The sequence below is a fragment of the Rhinoraja longicauda genome, chromosome 23, assembly GCF_053455715.1.
Source record: "Rhinoraja longicauda isolate Sanriku21f chromosome 23, sRhiLon1.1, whole genome shotgun sequence".
Taxonomy (NCBI): Eukaryota; Metazoa; Chordata; class Chondrichthyes; order Rajiformes; family Arhynchobatidae; genus Rhinoraja; species Rhinoraja longicauda.
Genome location: NC_135975.1, coordinates 1902765 through 1923833, shown reverse-complemented (window position 1 = coordinate 1923833; position 21069 = coordinate 1902765). Strand labels below are relative to the sequence as shown.

The window sequence follows — 21069 nt, the reverse complement described above, 5'->3', positions numbered from 1 at the left end:
AGGATGAGGGGGGACCTCATTGGAACTTACCGAATAGTGAAAGGCCTGGATAGAGTGGATGTGGAGAGGATGTTTCCACAAGTGGGAGAGTCCAGGACTAGAGGCCACAGCCTCAGAATAAAAGGACATTCCTTTAGGAAGCAGATGAGGAGGAATTTCTTTAGTCAGAGAGTGGTGAATCTGTGGAACTTATTGCTACAGACGGCTGTGGAAGCCGTCAATAGATATTTTTAAGGTGGAGATTGACAGATTATTGATCAGTGCGGGTGTCAGAGGTGATGGGGAGAAGGCAGGGGAATGGGGTTAGGAGGGAGAGATAGATCAGCCATGATTGAATGGTGGAGTAGACTTGATGGGCCGAATGGCCTAATTCTGCTCCTATCACTTATGGACATGACCTGCCGACAAAGGACTTTTGTAAGATTCGTGTGGGAGAGTGTGGACTGTTGATGCAGAACACAAACGCCCAGTCATTTATCTTTACTGAAAGATTTGGCCTAAAATGTGCCCGTCCCAGTCTGTGGATCTGTCTGCAATGACAACATCGCTTTCAGTTATTCAAAGTGGAAGAACAGCAAACTTATATTCCAGCGTAGTTTATTGTCACGTGTACCGAGGTACAGTGAAAAGCGGAAAGACAATACATGATTACTAGCCAGTGGATAAACATGGCGGTCACGGTGGCGCAGCGGTAGAGTTGCTGCCTTACAGCGAATGCAGCGCCGGAGACCCAGGTTCGATCCTGACTACGGGTGCTGTCTGTACGTTCTCCCCGTGACCTGCGTGGGGTTTCTCCAAGATCTTCGGTTTCCTCCCACACTCCAAAGACGTGCAGGTTTGTAGGTTAATTGGCTTGGTAAATGTAAAAAGTGTCCCTAGTGCGTGTAGGATAGTGTTAGTGTGCGGGGATCGCTGGTCGGCGCGGACTCGGTGGGCCGAAGGGTCTGTTTCCGCGCTGTATCTCTAAACTAAAATAATACATGATTAACAGATCATTGAGCTCTTCCACTTAAATAGTATAAAACCCAACATTCATTCATTCAATTCTCCAACTTTAAGTAACACCCCCATCTCTTTCTTGCTCTTGTCCCACCCAGAGCATTTCCAGTTAGAAACATAGAAACATAGACAATAGGTGCAGGAGTAGGCCATTCGGCCCTTCGAGCCAGCACCGCCATTCAATACAATCATGGCTGATCGTCCTAAATCAGTACCCCGTTCCTGCTTTCTCCCCATATCCCTCGATTCCGTTAGCCCTAAGAGCTAAATCTAACTCTCTCTTGAAAACATCCAGAGAATTGGCTTCCACTGCTTTCTGTGGCAGAGAATTCCACAGATTCACAACTCTCTGGGTGAAGAAGTTTTTCCTCATTTCAGTCCTAAATGGCCTACCCCTTATTCTTAAACTGTGACCCCCTGGTTCTGGACTCCCCCAACATCGGAAACATTTTTCCTGAATCTAGCCTGTCCAATCCTCTAAGAATTTTATATTTCTATTATCTTATCCTTCTAAATTCCAGCGAATACCAGCCCAGTCGGCCCATTCTTACATTATTAAATCTCCCATTATTACCCCCCACTCCCCACACGTCCTTTCTCCCCACACCCTTCCCCTCCCCCCACACCCCTCCCCCCACACCCATCCCTCCCCCCACACCCCTCTCCCCACACCCGTCTCCCCACACCCCTCCCTCCCCCCCACACCCCTCCCTCCAGCTTTACATTTCCCTCCTCCTCTTCTCTCTGTATCCGATCCCCTTTTCACCTCCAGCCTTCGTCACTCACTCCACCCATCTGCCCATCACCCCCTCCACCTGTATCCACCTATCACTTAGTCTGAAGAAGGATCTCGACCCGAAACGTCACCCGTTCCTTCTCACCCGAGATGCTGCCTTTCCCGCTGAGTTACTCCAGCATTTTATGTCTACCTTCCACCTATTACTCACCGGGCTTTGACCCAACCCCACCTCTCTTTTCCAGCTTTCTCCCCCCGCCTCCCAACTCCATCAGTCTGAAGAAGGGTCCCGACCCGAAACGTTGTCTGTCCATACCGTCCTCACATGCTGCCTGACCAGCTGAGTTCCTCCAGCACTTTGTGCTTTGCTCCAGATTCCAGCATCTGCATTTCTTTGTGTCTCTAATCTCCACGGATTATTTTGATCCTGATTTTGATCTATTCCTTGGAGCGCAGGAGGATGAGGGGTGATCTTATAGAGGTGCACAAAACCATGAGAGGAATTAATCAGGTAGATGCACAGAGTCTCTTGCCCAGAGTAGGTGAATCAAGAACCAGAGGACAAAGGTTTAAAGTTGAGGGGGAAAGATTTAATAGGAATCTGAGGGGTAACTTTTTCACACAAAGGGTGGTGGGTGTATGGAACGAGCTGCCGGAGGAGGTAGTTGAGGCAGGGACTATCCCAAAGTTTAAGAAACAGTTGGAAATGTACATGGATAAGAATGATTTAGAGGGATATGGGCCAAACACGGGCAGGTGGGACTAGTGTAGATGGGACATGTTGGCCGGTGTGAGCAAGTTGGGCCGAAGGGCCTGTTTCCACACTGTATCACTCTACGACTTTATGACCTGTGTACTGAGCGATGGTAGCTCAAAACTGAAGACTTTTTATCTATTTGACTAAATACTATTTTGGATAACACAGGGCAGGGGAGGTTTATAGGAACTTTGGCAATATTTCGATGCTCGAGTGTTATGCTTTTCAAAGTTTCCTTTCAAAACACAGCGGGAGCTGGGAATGCAAGGTGGTTAAAATCATTGTGATTGTCAAAGCTGGGAGATTCTGCAGTGGATCCCACAAACGTTCAGAGATTATAGAGTGAGACTGTGAAGGTGCTGTACAACAATAGCAGAGGTGTACAACATCATGAGAGGAATAGATTAGGTAGACACACACACTCCCTTGCCCAGAGTAGTGGAATCGAGGACCAGAGGACATAGGTTCAAGGTGAAGGGGAAAAAATGTAATAGGAATCTGAGGGGTAACGTTTTGGGTCGAGGAAGAAAGGTCTCGACCCGAAGGTCTGAAGAAGTGTCTCGACCCGAAACGTCACCCATTCCTTCTCTCCAGAGATGCTGCCTGACCCGCTGAGTTACTCCAGCACTCTGTGAAACGTCACCTATCCATGTTCTCCACAGATGCTGCCTGACCCGCTGAGTTACTCCAGCACTTTGTGTCTACCTTGTGTGGATGGGAGGTTGGTCTCATGGCTCACTGCTTCCCCCCAGTGGAAATAGATGATATTGCAATATTCTTGTGATGGAAGGAATAGCAGATACTGTTTTATACTGAAGATGTAATACAATACAATACAATATATCTCTATTGTCATTGTACAGGGGTACAACGAGATTGGGAATGCACCTCCCATACGATGCAATAATTTAATTAGCTAGTCAGTATTAATTTAAACAAACCAATGAAACAAAATAGAACAGTTTTAAAACAGAATAAAGTGCAAGTAGATCTGTGCCGGTTCACTGTGCGATGTGGCCATCCGGCTCAGCAGGACCGGTTCATAGCAGCTAAGGCCCTGGGGATGAAGCTGTTCCTGAGTCTGGAGGTGCGGGCGTAGAAGGCCTTGTATCGTCTGCCCGATGGAAGGAGTTCGAACAGACTGTTGCAGGGGTGTGAAGAGTCTTTGTGGATGCTGGTGGCTTTTCTGAGGCATCGTGTGTTGTAGATGCCCTCCAAGGCTGGTAGCTGTGTTCCGATGGTCCTCTGAGCTCTATGGACTACCCGCTGAAGAGCTTTCCTCTCTGCCTCCGTGCAGCTGAGGTACCACACAGGGATGCTATGTGTTAGGATGCTCTCTATGGTGCAGCGGTAGAATGTCGTCAGCAGGTAGACCAGACTTCTTCAGTCTTCTCAGGTAGAACAGTCGTTGCTGTGCCTTCTTGACCAGCGCAGCAGTGTTATTGGACCATGTGAGGTCCTCCGAAATGTGGGTGCCCAGAAACTTGAAGCTGGACACTCTCTCCACACTGTTGATAAAGATCGGGGCGTATTCCCCGTTATGTGACCTACGGAAGTTGATGATCAGCTCCTTGGTCTTGGTGGTATTTATCGGAGCACCAGTCCGCCAGGTTCTGCACCTCCGCTCTGTATTTTGTTTCATCACCGTTGGTGATCAGCCCGATCACCGTTGCGTCATCTGCAAACTTGACAATGGTGTTGGTGTCGAATGCAGGAATAGTCAGCGGGTCAGGCAGCATCTGTGGAGAACATGGATAGGTGACGTTTCACAGAGTGGTGGAGTAACACAGCGGGTCAGGCAGCATCTGTGGAGAACATGGATAGATGACGTTTTGTGTTAGGACCCTTATAGGAGACCCTAGGGTCCCAACCCAAAACGTCACCCATTCCTTCTCTCCAGAGATGCTGCCTGAGCATCTCTCAGATGCTGAGTTACTCCAGCACTTTGTGTCTATCTTCGGTGTAAACCAGCATCTGCAGTTCCTTCATACACATACTCCAAATGTGTCCAACCAAAGTCCATGATATCTCTCTACACCATAGAGAATACATGGTAAGGTGCTGATCAGACCAGATTCAAATAGTTTGAGCAGTTCTGGGCCCCGTATCTGAGGAAGGATGTGCTGGCTCTGGAGAGGATCCAGAGGAGGTTTACGAGATTGATCCCAGCAATGAGTGGGTTAACGTATGATGAGCGTTTGTGGGCACTGGGCCTGTACTCGCTGGAGTTTAGAAGGATGAGGGGGGACCTCATTGAAACGTACAGAATAGTGAAAGGCCTGGATAGAGTGGATGTGGAGAGGATGTTTCCACTAGTGGGAGAGTTGAGAACTAGAGGGCGCAGCCTCAGAATTAAAGGAGATACCTTTAGAAAGGAGATGAGGAGGGATTTCTTTAGTCAGAGGGTGGTGAATCTGTGGAATCCGTTGCCACAGACGGCTGTGGAGGCCAAGTCTGTGGGTATTTTGAAAGCTGAGATTGATCAGTGCGGGTGTCAGGGGTTATGGGGAGAAGGCAGGAGAATGGGGTTAAGATGGAAAGATAGATCAGCCGTGGTCGAAAGGCAGAGTAGAATCGATGGGCTGAATGGCCTCATTCTGTTACTATGTCTTATGATATATCCAGAACCAGGGGTCACAGTTTAAGAATAAGGGGTCGGACATTTCGGACTGAGATGAGGAAAAATGTTTTCACCCAGAGAGTTGTGAATCTGTGGAATTCTCTGCCACAGAAGGCAGTGGAGGCCAATTCACTGGATGTTTTCAAGAGAGAGTTGGATTTAGCTCTTAGGGCTAACGGAATCCAGGGATATGGGGAGAAAGCAGGAATGGGGTACTGATTCTGGATGATCAGCCGTGATCATCTTGAATGGCGGTGCTGGCTGGCCTAGTCCTGCACCTATTGTCTATGTTTTGATGTTTTCTATAACAAGGGGTTGCGTTTTCTGCCCGCATTCTCACACTGCCTTGCTCCTCGTAGATTTAGTGGTCCTAATCCCCAGAGCCTTCCGTCTGTCTCGGTACATGAACGTCTGGGCAGCTGTGTTGCTGGAGGGCCTCTCTGAGATTGGTGGCGTGGACCCATCCCAGGGGGGGCATGTTTCATTCCGTGGGAAGAACATCTCCCGTAATCTGCGGTCCCTCGTGGCACGGACTGATCCTTGTTTACGTCCCTGTTGGCTCCACAGTGGGTGTTCAACTACAGTGACTTGCTTACAGTAAGTCCATGTTATTGAGGGCCTTTGGGCATCTTTAGAGACCTGGACTGTGCCCAGAAACCAACCAGGAGGTGCAGGAGAAGACCCCACAGTTTGCTCATTTGGGAAAACTATGTTTGGCCAGTTTCATCTTCAACGTACCAATAAAGTGCCCCCTGTCCACGGGCCCTGACGTGAAGCATTGGAGGTGATGGCCTGGAGATTGGAGTAGACCTCCAGGTTCAAGAACAGCTTCTTGCCAACAACAACCAGCCTCTTTAACACTGCACAACCCCAACTAAACTACAAACTGCGAGCTGTCTTGGTTGCACTGGGGCTCTGTTCTGCACTAATATTGTTTTTATTTTTGATTTATGGAGTTTTTTTGTTTATTATGTTTTGTCTAGTGAACATGCTGTGGTGTTGCAAGTAAGAATTTAATTGTTCCGTTTTTGGTTCGTCTGACAATTTAGTTTAGTTTGGTTTATTGTCACGTGTACTGAGGTACAGTGAAAAGCCTTTGTTGCGCGCTAACCAGTCAGCGGAACGAGTGTGCATGATTACAATCGAGCCGTCCACAGTGTGCAGATACAGGATAAAGGGAATAACGTTTAGTGCAAGGTAAAGTTCGCATAAAGACCGATCTAAGATAGTTCAACGGTCTCCAATGAGGCAGATAGTAGCTCAGGACTGCTGTCTGGTTGTGGTAGGATATCGGTTAGCGCAAAGACAGTACATAGGAGACATTCTATCACAGGAGACATTCTATCATCAACATCCTCTCCAATACATTTGGTGATGTAGATTCATTGCAAATTAAGTTTATTTAGCCAGAATCATGAAAAATCTGAATTTGTTTTTAAAGATATTGGTGTTGGTTTATTTTGACTGAAGCTTAGCTGAGCGAACATGAAAAGTAGTCAGTTGGATTAATGTGAACATTTCAATGCACTTTATGATAATCAGATGGCATAACACTCCAAAGACGTACAGGTATGTAGGTTAATTGGCTGGGTAAATGTAAAAATTGTCCCTAGTGGGTGTAGGATAGTGTTAATGTACGGGGATCGCTGGGCGGCACGGACTTGGTGGGCTGAAAAGGCCTGTTTCCGGCTGTATATATATGATATGATATGATATGATATAGAAACGTAGACAAATGGGTGCAGGAGGAGGCCACTCAACCCTTCGAGCCAGCACCGCCATGCAATATGCTCATGGCTGATCATCTAAAATCAGTACCCCGTTCCTGCCCTCTCCCCATATCCCTTGATTCCTTATCAATGTTCGGTGATTACAATCATGATTACAATTGTGCGGCACGGTGGCGCAGCGGTAGAGTTGCTGCCTTACAGCGAATGCAGCGCCGGAGACCCGGGTTCCATCCCGACTGCGGGTGCTGTCTGTACGGAGTTTGTATGTTCTCCCCGTGGCCTGCGTGGGTTTTCTCCGAGATCTCCGGTTTCCTCCCACACTCCAAAGACGTGCGGGTTTGTAGGTTAATTGGTTTGGTAAGTGTAAAAAAAAATTGTCCCCAGTGTGTGTAGGATAGTGTTAGTGTGCGGGGATCGCTGGTCGGCGCGGACCCGGTGGGCCGAAAGGGCCTGTTTCCGCGCTGTATCTCTAAACTAAACTAAAATCGAGCCGTGTATAGTGTATAGATACATGATAAAGGCTCTTGACTCTTCACCTCCCTCCCTTTAACTCAGCCTCTCACCCTCTTCCCCAGGGTGTCGGGGGGGGAGCTGTTCGACCGGATTGTGGAGAAGGGATTCTACACAGAGAAGGATGCCAGTACGCTGATCCGACAGGTCCTGAACGCAGTCCAGTATCTCCACAAAATGTGCATCGTTCATCGGGACTTGAAGGTAGGTCCCACCCTCACCTGCAGATGCTGGCTTAAATCAAACGTAGACACAGAGTGCTGGAGTAACTCAGCGGGTCAGGCAGCATCTCTGGAGAACATGGATAGGAGACGTTTCACAGAGTGCTGGAGTAACTCAGCGGGTCGGGCAGCATCTGTGGAGAACATGGATAGGTGATGATTTGGGTCGGGACCCTGTTGAAGTTCCTTGTATCTATGACTTTACGGAGACATTTCACGCATATGCAGGGATTGGAGGGATATGGACTCACTGACCACGGCTGGTGAGAGGGTTGCCAACTTCCTCACTCCCAAATACGGGACAAAGGGTGACGTCACCGCCCCGCACCCCACGTGACCTCACCCAGCCAGCGGCCACGTGCTCCCGCTCCACCAATGGCGGCCGCCCGGGCCGGGAGGCGGGTTGCAACGCAACCTCCACTAGGCGAACACACTCCGTTAGCCAACACTGTCCCGGCCTACAGCGGCCCGCAGGCCTAATACGGGACAAGGGCGGTCCCGTACGGGACAAACCAATTTAGCCCAAAATACGGGATGTCCCAGCTATTACGGGACAGTTGGCAACCCTAGCTGGAGATGAGGGGGGGGGGGGGGGGTTACAACAAGGGGGGGGGAGGTGGAGGAAAGTAGATTGATCGATTGAGAGATATTTTCTTGATACTTATTTATTCGGCCCATCGTCCACTCCGCCATTCAATCATGGCTGATCTATAATGCGTGTTTGTCGGCACTGGGCCTGTACTCGGTGGAGTTTAGAAGGATGAGGGGGGACCTCCTTGAAAGTTACCGAATAGTGAGTGGCCTGGATAGAGTGGATGTGGAGAGGATGTTTCCACTAGTGGGAGAGTCCAAGACTAGAGGTCACAGCCTTAGAATTAAAGGGCATTCTTTTAGGAAGGAGATGAGGAGAAATCTCTAGTCAGAGGGTGGTGAATCTGTGGAATTCATTGCCACAGACGGCTGTGGAGGCCAAGTCAGTGGATATTTTTAAGGCAGATAGATTCTTGATTAGTGTGGGTGTCAGGGGTTATGGGGAGAAGGCAGGAGAATGGGGTTAGGAGGGAGAGATAGATCAGCCATGATTAAATGGTGGAGTAGACTTGATGGGCCGAATGGCCTAATTCTACTCCTATCACATATGACAAGTCTACTCCGCCATTCAATCATGGCTGATCTATCTCTCCTTCCTAACCCCATTCTCCTGCCTTCTCCCCATAACCACTGACACCTGTATTCCTTGGAGCGCAGGAGGATGAGGGGTGATCTTATAGAGATGTACCAAATTAGGAGGGGGATAGATTGGGTAAATGCACAGAGTCTCTTGCCCAAAGTAGGGGAATCGAGAACCAGAGGGCATAGGTTTTAGGTGAGGTGGGAGTTAGTTGAAGCAGGTGCCATTGCAATGTTTAAGTAACATTTCGATAGGTAGTGTAGGAAAGAACTGCAGATGCTGGTTAAAATCGAAGGTAGACACAAAATGCTGGAGTAACTCAGCGGGACAGGCAGCATCTCTGGATAGAAGGAATGGGTGACGTTTCGGGTCGAGACCCTTCTTCAGATAGCGCAGGTTTAGAGGGATATGGGCCAAACGCAGACAGTGTTGAAGGGTCTCGACCCGAAACATCACTCATGCCTTCTCTCCAGAGGTGCTGCCTGTCTCGCTGAGTTACTCCAGTATTTTGTGCCTATCTTCAGTGTAAACCAGCATCTGCAGTTCCTTCCTGCACCAGTGTAGATGGGGTACGTGGGAAGGAACTGCAGTTGGTGGTTTTGACACTGGAGTAACTCAGCGGGACAGGCAGCATCTCTGGAGAAAAGGAATGGGTGATGTTTCGGGTCGAAACCCTTCTACACTAGTCCCACCTGCCTGTCCCGCGTTTGGCCCACATCCCTCCAAACCTGTCCTATCCATGTACCTGTCTAAATGTTTCTTAAATGTTACATAGAAACATAGAAAATAAGTGCAGGAGGAGGCCATGTGGCCCTTCCAGCCAGCACCACCATTCATTGCGATCATGGCTGATCATCCACGATCAGTAACCTGTTGCGATAGTCCCTGCCTCAACTACCTCCCCCTCTACAACAGAGGGTTCGAACCCAAAACATCACCTATTAGTTTCCCCCAGAGATGCTGCCTGACCCGCCGAGTTACTCCGGCACTCTGTATTTATCTTAAGGGTAAAAGGGGCATGTTGGTCGGTATGGGCAAGTTGGGCCGAAGGGCCTGTTTCCTTGCGGTGTCATTCCATGCGGGGATATATTTGTGTTGACCAGGGTGGTGTTTCTGTCAATGTAGGAATGGATTTTTATTATTTTTTTAGAGATACAGCACGGAAACAGGCCCTTCGGCCCACCGTGTCCGTGCCGCCCAGCGATCCCTGCACACTAACACTATCCTACACACACTAGGGACAATTTTTACATTTGCCCAGTCGATTAACCTACAAACCTGTACGTCTTTGAAGTGTGGAAGGAAACTGAAGATCTCGGAGAAAACCCAGGCAGGTTTGGCCAGGTGGTTTGGTTGAGAGCCACATCACTCTGTCACTGAGACTCAACATCTGGAGCCCCTCGCTTGCCAACCCAATGACGATAATAAGAGATTAGCCCACAGTTTACTGACGAGGTTGATAATCCCATCACACCGGATTATGTTGCCAATATATCTTCAGTCATCAGCATCATGGCTCTGTCTCGTTAGATCAAAGATTGAGGCTCCACTGAAACCTGATGCAACACTTTGCACCAGATGTGACCCGACCATCTATTATCCACAATAACCAGGCCAGAGGTCTTTGGAAATGCACATTTCTAAGAAATTCAGATCATCGCAGCATTTCAATTTGAAACAGGGAGATTTAGTCAAGAGATACGGCGCGGAAACAGGCCTTTCGGCCCACCGAGTCCGTGCCGACCAGCGATCCCCGCGCACGTTAACACTATCCTGCACACACGAGGGACGATTTTTACATTTATACCAGGCCAGTTAACCTACAAACCTGCACGTCTTTGGAGTGTGTGAGGAAACTGGAGCACCCGGAGAGAACCCACGCAGGTCACGGGGAGTGAAGAGTGTTTTATTGTTGTGTGTCCCAGACAGAACAATGAAATTGCAGCAGCACAGGAGAATATATGAACATAGTACACCTTAAACAATATAACAAACGAGAGAAAAAGTTCAATGCATATATACACATACCCACATATATACACAGATATACACAGATATACACAGATATACATGGATGTCTGAAGAAGGGTCTTGACTCGAAACGTCACCCATTCCTTCTCTCCAGAGATGCTGCCTGACCCGCTGAGTTACTCCAGCATTTTGTGTCTACCTTCGATTTTAACCAGCATCTGCAGCTGTTTTCCTATACACAGATATAAAAATATATATATATACACACACACACACGCACACAAACACACGCCATTAAGGCAGCAACTCTACCGCTGCGCCACTGTACTGACCTAAACATGATTCCAAGTTAAACTAATCTCCTCTGCCCACACATGATCGACATCCCTCCATTCTCAGGGTGGCACAGAGACCCGGGTTCAATTTCACTGAAGATAGACACAGAGTGCTGGAGTAACTCAGCGGGTCAGGCAGCATCTGTGGAGAACTGTGGATAGGTGACGTTTCACAGAGTGCTGGAGTAACTCAGCGGGTCAGGCAGCATCTGTGGAGAACTGTGGATAGGTGACGTTTCACAGAGTGCTGGAGTAACTCAGCGGGTCAGGCAGCATCTGTGGAGAACATGGATAGGTGACGTTTCACAGAGTGCTGGAGTAACTCAGCGGGTCAGGCAGCATCTGTGGAGAACATGGATAGGTGACGTTTCACAGAGTGCTGGAGTAACTCAGCGGGTCAGGCAGCATCTGTGGAGAGAAGGAACGGGTGATGTTTCAGGTCGAGACCCTTCTTCAGACTGAGCTGTACATTCACGGTGTGGTGATGTGATGATCACATTGAGGCATGTTCAGCATATTTTGCACTGTATACAGCTCGATCTCAACAAATACCTTCATTAACTCAAAGTACTCGAGTATCAGGTTACTTCATAGAAGCATAAAAAATAGGTGCAGGAGTAGGCCATTCGAGCCAGCACCGCCATTCAATGTGATCATGACTGATCATCCAGAATCAGTACCCCGTTCCTGCTTTCTCCCCATAGCCCTTGATTCCCTTAGCTCTCATAGCTAGATCTAACTCTCTCTTGAAAACATCCAATGAATTGGCCTCCACTGACTTCTCTGGCAGAGAATTCCACAGATTCACAACTCTCTGGGTGAAAAAGGTATCTCTTTAATTCTCTTCATTTACACACAGATTCCTAAGTGTTGCCTCCAGCTCCTTCAATAATGGACTTCCCACATTTGGCATTTAAGCCTTACCTTTTTAGGAAATATGTGAAAGTTAGACATTATTAACAAAGTGTCTTTGGTCTATTAATAGATCTCACAGAGGAAGGTTTAGAGGAAAGATAGACACAAAATGAAAGTAGTTCAGGACTGCTCTGGTTGTGGTAGGATGAAGATTTTGCAGATAGACACAAAATGCTGGAGTAACTCAGCGGGACAGGCAGCATCATCACTGGAGAGAAGGAATGGGTGACGTTTTGGGTCTGAACCCATCTTCAAACCCTGAGCCTGAAGAATGGTTCTGACCAGAAACACCACCTACTCCTTTTCTCCAGAGTTGCTGCCTGTCGAGTTACTCCAGCATTTCGTGTCTATCTTTGATGTAAACTCGGCAACTGTGGTTCCATCCTACACAAGGTTTAGAGGGATATGGGCCAAACATGGGCAAATTAGATTAGCGTAGATGAGGCATCGTGGTCGGCGTGCAGTAGTTAGGCTGATGTGCCTATTTGAATGCTGTTTGACTTTGTGTCATGGTGGCACAGCGGGTAGAGCTGCTGCCTCACAGCGCCAGAGACCCGGGTTCCATCCTGACTACGGGTTCTGTCTGTACGGAGTTTGTACGTTCTCCCCGTGACAGCGTGGGTTTTCCCCGGGTGCTCCGGTTTCCTCCCACACTCCAAAGACGTACAGGTTTGTTGGTTAATTGTAAATTTTGTAAATTTGCAAATCGTTCCTCGTGCATGTAGGATAGTGTTAGTGTGCGGGGTGAACACTGGGCAGCAAGGACTCGGTGGGCCGAAGGGCCTGTTTCCGCAAAGTATCTTTAAAGTCTAAAGTAAAACCAAATGAAGCAGAAATGATAGAAGTGTGTAAAAGTATGAGGTAGAACCCTTCTAATCAGGGTGGAAATATCATGGTTTAGAGGGTGCAGCTTTAATGTGAGAGGGGCAAAGTTTAAAGTAGATGTCTGGGGCGGGTTTTTTACACAGAGGAGGGTGAGGGCCTGGAACGTGTTGCCAGGGGCAGTGGTGGAGGCAGATACGATGGTGGCGATCAGGAGGGTTTTAGATGGACAGGGGAGGGTCAAAGGAATTTAATTTAGTTTGGCATCATGATCAGCACAGGCATTGTGGGCCGAAGGGCCTCTTCCGGTGCTGTAATGTTCTCTGTCTCGTGCATTCCAAATGAAAACGGTTCTGTGTGTGTTTTTTCTCTGATCTTTACTCAGCCAGAAAACCTCTTGTACTTCAGCGCGGATGAAGAGTCCAAAATAATGATCAGCGACTTTGGTTTGTCCAAGATGGAGGGATCGGGTGACGTCATGTCCACCGCGTGCGGCACCCCCGGCTACGTTGGTAAGCGGTGACCCGCAGCAGCTCAATGGTCAATGGCTCAATGTTTCACTGGTTCATTGGTTCAATGGTCCACTTGTCCATGGTCAATGATTCAATGGTCAATAGTTGAATTGGTCAATGGTCAATAGTTGAATGGTTCAATGGTCAATTGGTTCAATTATCAATGGTCAACGGGTCAACTGGCCAATGGTTCATTGGTTCAATGGTCAAGGTACGTTATTGTCACATGAACCTGGGGTGTAGTGAAATTCCCTTTGTGCATATCGTTCATTAACCATCGTACCACACACGGGCACAATCGTACTTGTGCAGGAGTGTAAGAATAGTAGGCAGTGCATGGGTCCCCACATTTCCAGCACCATCTTGGACCCTCCAAGTTTCAATGTGGAATCTTAACTTGCCCATAACGGCACTGGGTGGGAGTTGCAGGGGTCGGCCTGGCCCCTCTCCGGTCTCTGGAGAAAAGGAGGTTGATGACATTTCGGGTAGAGACCCTCCTTCACATTGAAGTCTTCCGTCTGAAGAAGGGTCTCGACCCGAAACATCATCTATTCATTTCCTCCAGAGATGCTGCCTCACCCGCTGAGTTACTCCAGCACTCTGTGAAACGTCACCTATCCATGTTCTCCACAGATGCTGCCTGACCTGCTGAGTTACTCCAGCGCTCTGCATCACTCCCCCATAGTTGAGGCCTTCATATCCTGGCAACGTCCTCGTAAATCTTCCCCGCACTCTTTCCAGCTTTACAACATCGAGCCAGACTCCATAAATCCCAGCATGATATCCTGATGAAATTCAAAATCCCATTATATTATCCCAGGCTTATTCTGATTAAATATCCATGGAACATGATCCGAGTTTGGATTGCAAACCTTGCTTTGGGTCGACGGTCTTCCTGCGGTCACAATTAAACCTAGTCACAATTCCAGGGAGATGAAGATAAATGAGGGCAGATTTCCCTGCGTTATTTCCACCTTGCACATGGACCAGACGCGTCCAAATAAAAATTAGGTCAGTCTTTCAACAGTTGCTTTGCGTTATCCAGCTGATTATTTGCAGATCCTAAACCTGCTTTTCATCCCCCTTTGCTTTTGCCGCAAGGAACATTACTCCACATAAAAACCCTTGACATCATCTCTGTCTTGAAGCGGCCGCAGAATATAATCATTCTCAGACTCCTTTCCTGCCGCGAGGAATATTGCCTTGGAACCGATCCCAATCCCAACGAGGTGGGAGGACAAGGGGGAGGATCAGACGGTGGGAAAGAAAGCATCGCAGTCAGTTCTAGTTTTACGTTTAAAGATGCAGTGTGGAAGTGGACTCTTTGGCCCACCGATTCCACAGCTTACACCAGCATTATCCTTCACACTAGAGCCAATTTACAATCTTACCGAAGCTATTTAACCTACAAAGCTTCAGGAAGGAACTGCAGATGCTGGTTTACACCGAAGATAGATGCAAAGTGCTGGAGTACCTCAGCAGGTCGGGCAGCATCTCTGGAGAAAAGGAATGGGCGACGTTTGGCTTGACTCAAAAGCCCACCCATACCACCTCTCCAGAGATGCTGCCTGACCTGCTGGGTTACAGGATTCCAGCATTTTGTGTCTATCTTCAACCTACAAACCTGCACGTCTTTGGAGTGTGGGAGGAAACCGGAGCACCCGGAGAAAACCCAGGCAGGTCACGGGGAGAACGTACAGACTCCGTACAGACAGCACCCGTAATGAGGATCGAACCAGAGTCTCTGCCGCTGTAAGGCAGCAGCTCTACCCACTGTGTCACCGTGCCACCCCTAATAGAGAGTGATACAGTATGGAAACAGGCCCTTCGGCCCAACTTGCCCACACCAACCAACATGTCCCATCTACACTAGTCCCACTTGCCTGCGTTTGGCCCATGTCCCTCCAAACCTGTCCTATCCATGTACCTGTCTAACTGTTTCTTAAACATTGGGATAGTACCTGCTTTAACTACCTCCTCTGGCAGCTCGTTCCATACATCCACCACCCTCTGTGTGAAAAGGTTACCCCTCAGGCTCCTATTAAATCTTTCCCCCCATCATCTGGTCCTCGATTCCCCACACTCTGGGCAAGAGACTCTGTGCATCTACCCGATCTATTCCTCTCATGATTTTGCACACCTCTATAAGATCACAACTCCAAGGAATAGAGACCCAGTAATTTGAGTCCACCAAGCATCTCCAGTTCCTTTCTGCACGCTTGACTGTACATTTGCATGGTTTATCTGATCTGTTTGGATAGCATGCAAAACAGAGCTTCTCACTGTACCTCTGTACACATAACAATAATAAACCTGAACCTAATACTAATGGGATTAGTGTAAGACTAATGTAAATGAGTGGTGATGATCGGGGCGACTCAATGGGCTGAACAGCCTGTTTCAAAGCGGCATTATGGTTCTAACTGCATTCAGCGCTTCATAAGTTCGTAAGTTGTAAGAGCAGAATTAGGCCTTTCGGCCCATCAAGTCTACTCCGCCATTTAATCAAGGCTGATCTATCTCTCCCTCCTAACCCCATTCTCCTGCCTTCTCCCCATAACCCCGACACCCGCACTGATCAAGAATCTATCTATCTCTGCCTTAAAAATATCCACTGACTTGTGGCCTCCACAGCCGTTTGTGGCAATGAATCTCACAGATTCACCACCCTCTGACTAAAGAAATTCCTCCTCATCTCCTTCCTAGAGGAACGTCCTTTAATTCTGAGGCTGTGCCCTCTGGTCCTAGACTCTCCCACTAGTGGAAACATCCTCTCCACATCCACTCTATTCAGGCCTTTCACTATTCGGCAAGTTTCAATGAGGTCCCCCCCTCATCCTTCTGAACTCCAGCGAGTACAGGCCCAGTGCCGTTCAGAGTTCCACCATGCACATGGTGGAACCACATCAACTGCTCTCCAAGTTGCATCATATTTTACTACCCGATAAAATATCACTGCTCTTTAGTATCAGTTGAAAACTGCTGCCTTTTAAGACATTGAGATTAAAGGCATGAAGTAAGTATTCACTGATTTACAACCTATGGTGCATGCAGTGGTTTGTCTGCCAAACCCACATGTAGTGTTGCCAACCGTCCCGTATTAGCCGGGACATCCCGTATTTTGGGCTAAATTGGTTTGTCCCATACAGGACCGCACTTGTCCCGTATTAGGCCCGGGGAGCGCTGTAGGTCCGACACTGTAGGCCCGACCCTGTAGGCCCGGACAGTGTAGGCCCGACACTGTAGGCCCGACCCTGTAGGCCCGACCCTGTAGGCCCGACACTGTAGGCCCGGACACTGTAGGCCCGACCCTGTAGGCCCAACATTGTAGGCCCGGACACTGTAGGCCCAACCCTGTAGACCCGGACACTGTAGGCCGACCCTGTAGGCCCGGACACTGTAGCCCCGACACTGTAGCCCCGACCCTGTAGGCCCGGACACTGTAGGCCCGGACACTGTAGGCCCAGATACTGTAGGCCCCGACCCTGTAGGCCCCGACCCTGTAGGCCCGGACACTGTAGGCCCCGACCCTGTAGGCCCGGACACTGTAGCCCGGGGGGCGCTGTAGTCTCGGACAGTGTAGGCCCAGGCGCCACCTAACGGAGGTTGCATAGCAACCCTCCTCCCGGCCCGGGCGGCCGCCGTTGGTGGAGAGGGAGCATGTGGCCGCTGGCTGGGTGAGGTCAGGAGGGGCGCGGGGCGGTGATGTCACCCTTTGTCCCTTATTTGGGAATGAGGAAGTTGGCAACCCTACCCACATGTGTGAATGGAAGCAAAGGTGTTCTCCAATTCCTCTCTCTGAGGCTCGTCTACTGGTAATGGTTGAAATCCACTGCCTGCTTTAATCGCCTTTACAATCTATTCTCTTTCTTCTCTTCCACAGCTCCAGAGGTCCTCGCCCAGAAGCCGTACAGCAAGGCAGTTGATTGTTGGTCCATCGGTGTCATTGCCTATATTCTGTGAGTATGTCATGTCTAGCTCAATGTTCCAATGGATATCAACACAGAGAGCTTTCAATCCCGCCAACCAATACGACACAGGAACAGAATTAGGCCATTCAGCCCATCAAGTCTACTCCACCATTCAATCATGGCTGATCTATCTCTCCCTCCTAACCCCATTCTCCTGCCTTCTCCCCATAACCCCTGACACCCGTACTAATTAAGAATCTTTCTATCTCTGCCTTAGAAATATCCACTGACTTGTGGACTCCACAGCCGTGTGTGGCAATGAATCCCACAGATTCACCACCCTTTGACTAAAGAAATTTCTCCTCATCTCCTTCCTAAAAGATCGTTCCTTTATTCTGAGGCTGTGCCCTCTGGTCCTAGACTCTCCCACTAGTGGAAACATCCTCTCCACATCCACTCTATCCAGGCCTCTCACTATTCTGCACGTTTCAATGAGGTCCTCCCTCATTCTTCTAAACTCCAGCGAGTACAGGCCCAGTGCCGTCAAACGCTCATCTTAGGTTAACCCACTCATTGCTGGGATCGTTCTTGTAAACCTAGAATAAAGTCCTAAATAAATTCCAGCACTTTGTGTCCTTTTTCCATAAACCAGCTGCTGCAGTTCCTTGTGTGTACTGATGGGGTTGCCAGCTGTGTTGTGGTGATCAGGTTACTGGTCTGTAGTGGAGACACAAGGAACTGCAGGTGCTGGAATTGTGAGCAAAACACAAAGTGCTGGAGGAATTCAGTGGGTCAGGCGGCATCTGTGGGGGGGAGTGGAGCAGTGTGACGTTTCGGGTCGGGACCCTTCTTCAGACTGATGGAGTCGGGAGGAGGGAGAGGGCGGTCACGGTGGTGCAGCGGTAGAGTTGCTGCCTAACAGCGAATGCAGCGCCGGAGACCCGGGTTCGATCCCGACTACGGGCGCCGTCTGCACGGAGTTTGTACGTTCTCCCCGTGACCTGTGTGGGATTTCTCTGAGATCTTCAGATTCCTCCCACACTCCAAAGACGTGTAGGTTTGTAGGTTAATTGGCTTGGCAAATGTAAAAATTGTCCCTAGTGGGTGTAGGATAGTGTTAGTGTGCGGGGATCGCTGGTCGGCGCGGACCCGGTGGGCCAAAGGGCCTGTTTCCGCGCTGTATCTCTAAACTAAACTAAACTAAAAGGGAGGTGGGGGCAGGACAAGGCATGGCGAGTGATAGGTGGATAGACACAAAATGCTGGGGTTGCTCAGTGGGACAGGCAGTATCTCTGGAGAGAAGGAATGGGTGACGTTTCGGGTCGAGACCCTTCTTCAGAGTGATAGGTGGATGCAGGTGAGGGGGGGTGATGGGCAGATGGGTGAAGTGAGTGACAAAGGGCTGGAGGTGAAAAGGGGACAAAAGGGTGTCGGACACGGAGAGAAGAGGAGGAGGGGTGAAATGTAAAGCCGGAGGGGGGGGATGTGAGAGGAAGGGGATAGAGGGGAATAAAAGAGTAGGAGACGTGTGGAGGAGAGGTGAGCATTTGAAGGGCCGATTATTATGTTGATTTTCTTTGCGTTAAAGCTCCTGCTTTGTTACACCTCTGCTGCTTGACAGATGTGGCATTCCTTGGTTCATTTTATGGGTCTCCCAACCCACATTTCCCTGGTACGTTTTGGAATTCATAAATTCCCATTCCTGCTCCCTGATGCCTTCTGCAAAAGCGATTTTTCATACACACTTTCCATTTAATTTCCTGTTGCCCCCATGATCATTTTTACGACGTACAGCCTTTGTAATGTCAACAGTATCTCTCGGTTGCTGCTGCCTGTTCCCTTTACGTTAATTCATTAAAATAATTTTGTTCCTTTCCATCAACATTACAGTCCTTTAAAGTCGGCTCCTGATGTATACTTTGTTAATAGATTATATTCCCTGTTATAATAATAATAATAATAATAATAATATATTTATTTTATATAGCGCCTTATCACATGCTCAAAGCGCTTTACAAATACAATTAACATAGAAACAAACAGACAAACTATCCTGACGGAAAAGCGGGGAATACTCAACGCCAGCGTCCTCTCACGTCAGGGTCCGGCAGTAGACATTAAAGAGCACAAGACACACAGATACAATTTTTTACACAAAACAGCCATCACAGTGATTGCTCTAGGCATACCCTCACTGTGATGGAAGGCAAAGTCTTATCTCCTCCTCATTCTTCTCCCGTGGCGCCACGAGGCGATCGAGGCTCCCAACCCCTTGAAGCCCCCACCGGGCGATGGAAAGTCCCAGGGCCGAGCCGAGCAGGCCGATGAAAGTCCTGGGCCCCCAGTTATGTCTGATCCTTGGTTTATGCATCCTCATAGTGACTAATTCCCCCAACATTTTTGCACCAAGTGTGCCCATTGTTAAAGTCACAATAGAACATAGCACAGCACAGCAATAGGCTCTTCGGCCCACATTGTCTGTGCCCAACATGATGCCAAGACCAACTCTTACCTGCCTGCACATGATCCATACCCCTCCATTACCTGCATATCCATGCGCCTATCCAAAAGACTCTTAAACACCACTATCGTATCTGCCTCCACCCCCACCCCTGGCAGCTTGTTCCAAGCCCCCACCCCCCTCTGTGTAAAATAACCTGCCCCACACATCTTAATTTTGCCCCTCTTACCTTAACGCTGTTCCCTGGAGTCTGTGTGTTTTTTCGACCCTGGGGTAAACATTCGGACTGTCTACCCTATCTGTGCCTTTCATAATGTTAGATACAAATTTTATACAGTGGCTAGACATAACTACCAAATGCAATATTGAATGATCAGCTGTTCTAGAATTACAACATAGAACAGTCCAGCACAGGAACTGGCCCTTCGGCCCACAATGTCCGTGCTGAACGGGATGCCAAGTTAAACTAATCTCCTCATCTCCTTCCCATAAAGAACGCCCATTAATTCTGAGGCTGCGACCTCTAGTCCTAGACTCTCCCACTACAAGTGGAAACATCCTCTCCACATCCACTCTATCCAGGCCTTTCACTATTCTGTGTGTTTCAATGAGGTCCCCCCCTCATTCTTCTAAACTCCAGTGAGTGCAGGCCCAGAGCCGACAAACGCTCATCACAGGTGAACCCACTCATTGCTGGGACTAGTGTAGAGGTGATCGCTGGTCGACACGGACCATGTGGGCCGAAAGGCCTATTTCTGCGCGGTATCTCTAAAGTAGGGTTGCCAACTGTCCCGTATTAGCCGTGACATCCCTTATTTTGGGCTAAATTGGTTTGTCCCATACGGGACTGCCCTTGTCCCGTATTAGGCCCGCGGGCCGCTGTTGGCCCGCAGGCCGCTGTAGGCCCGGACACTGTAGGCCCGGACAGTGTAGGCTAACGGAGTGTGCTCGGGGAGCGGGGCCGAGTGTGTTCGCCTAACGGAGGTTGCATAGCAACCCGCCTCCCGGCCCGGGTGGCCGCCATTGGTGGAGCGGGAGCACGTGGCCGCTGGCTGGGTGAGGTCACGTGGGGCGCGGGGCGGTGACGTCACCTTGTCTCGTATTTGGGGGTGAGGAAGTTGACAACCCTTACTCTAAAGTCCAAAGTAAAGTCTAAAAGATTCAGTGAGGTTTACCGGTATTGAATCGCAAACCCCAGGCCCTCTTGCTGGATGGTATTGGTATTAAACTTTGTTGAAACCTCAGGCCCACCTTGGAGTTCACTCACACGTTCTGTGCAGCTGTGAAGTGTTGCATTAAATAGTTCCAAACGTTTCATGGAAGTTGAATGTTTGGTAAACTACATCACATTCCCACAGAAAATAGCACAACACAGATGTAATGTTCACCACATGAGAG

At 48.9% G+C, this 21069-nt stretch overlaps 1 protein-coding gene across 3 annotated transcripts in view; it reads left to right on the top strand.

The window, feature by feature from the left end:
- The window catches only part of LOC144604796 (calcium/calmodulin-dependent protein kinase type 1D-like), a 95414-nt gene that overhangs the window by 52474 nt on the left and 21871 nt on the right, over positions 1 to 21069 (top strand). For all 3 annotated transcript variants that reach the window (XM_078419459.1, XM_078419458.1, XM_078419460.1), the window contains exons 4-6: positions 7418 to 7556; positions 13173 to 13299; positions 17183 to 17258. In XM_078419459.1, the coding sequence (XP_078275585.1) occupies positions 7418 to 7556; positions 13173 to 13299; positions 17183 to 17258 (342 nt within the window). The remainder of the gene's footprint in view (positions 1 to 7417; positions 7557 to 13172; positions 13300 to 17182; positions 17259 to 21069) is intronic.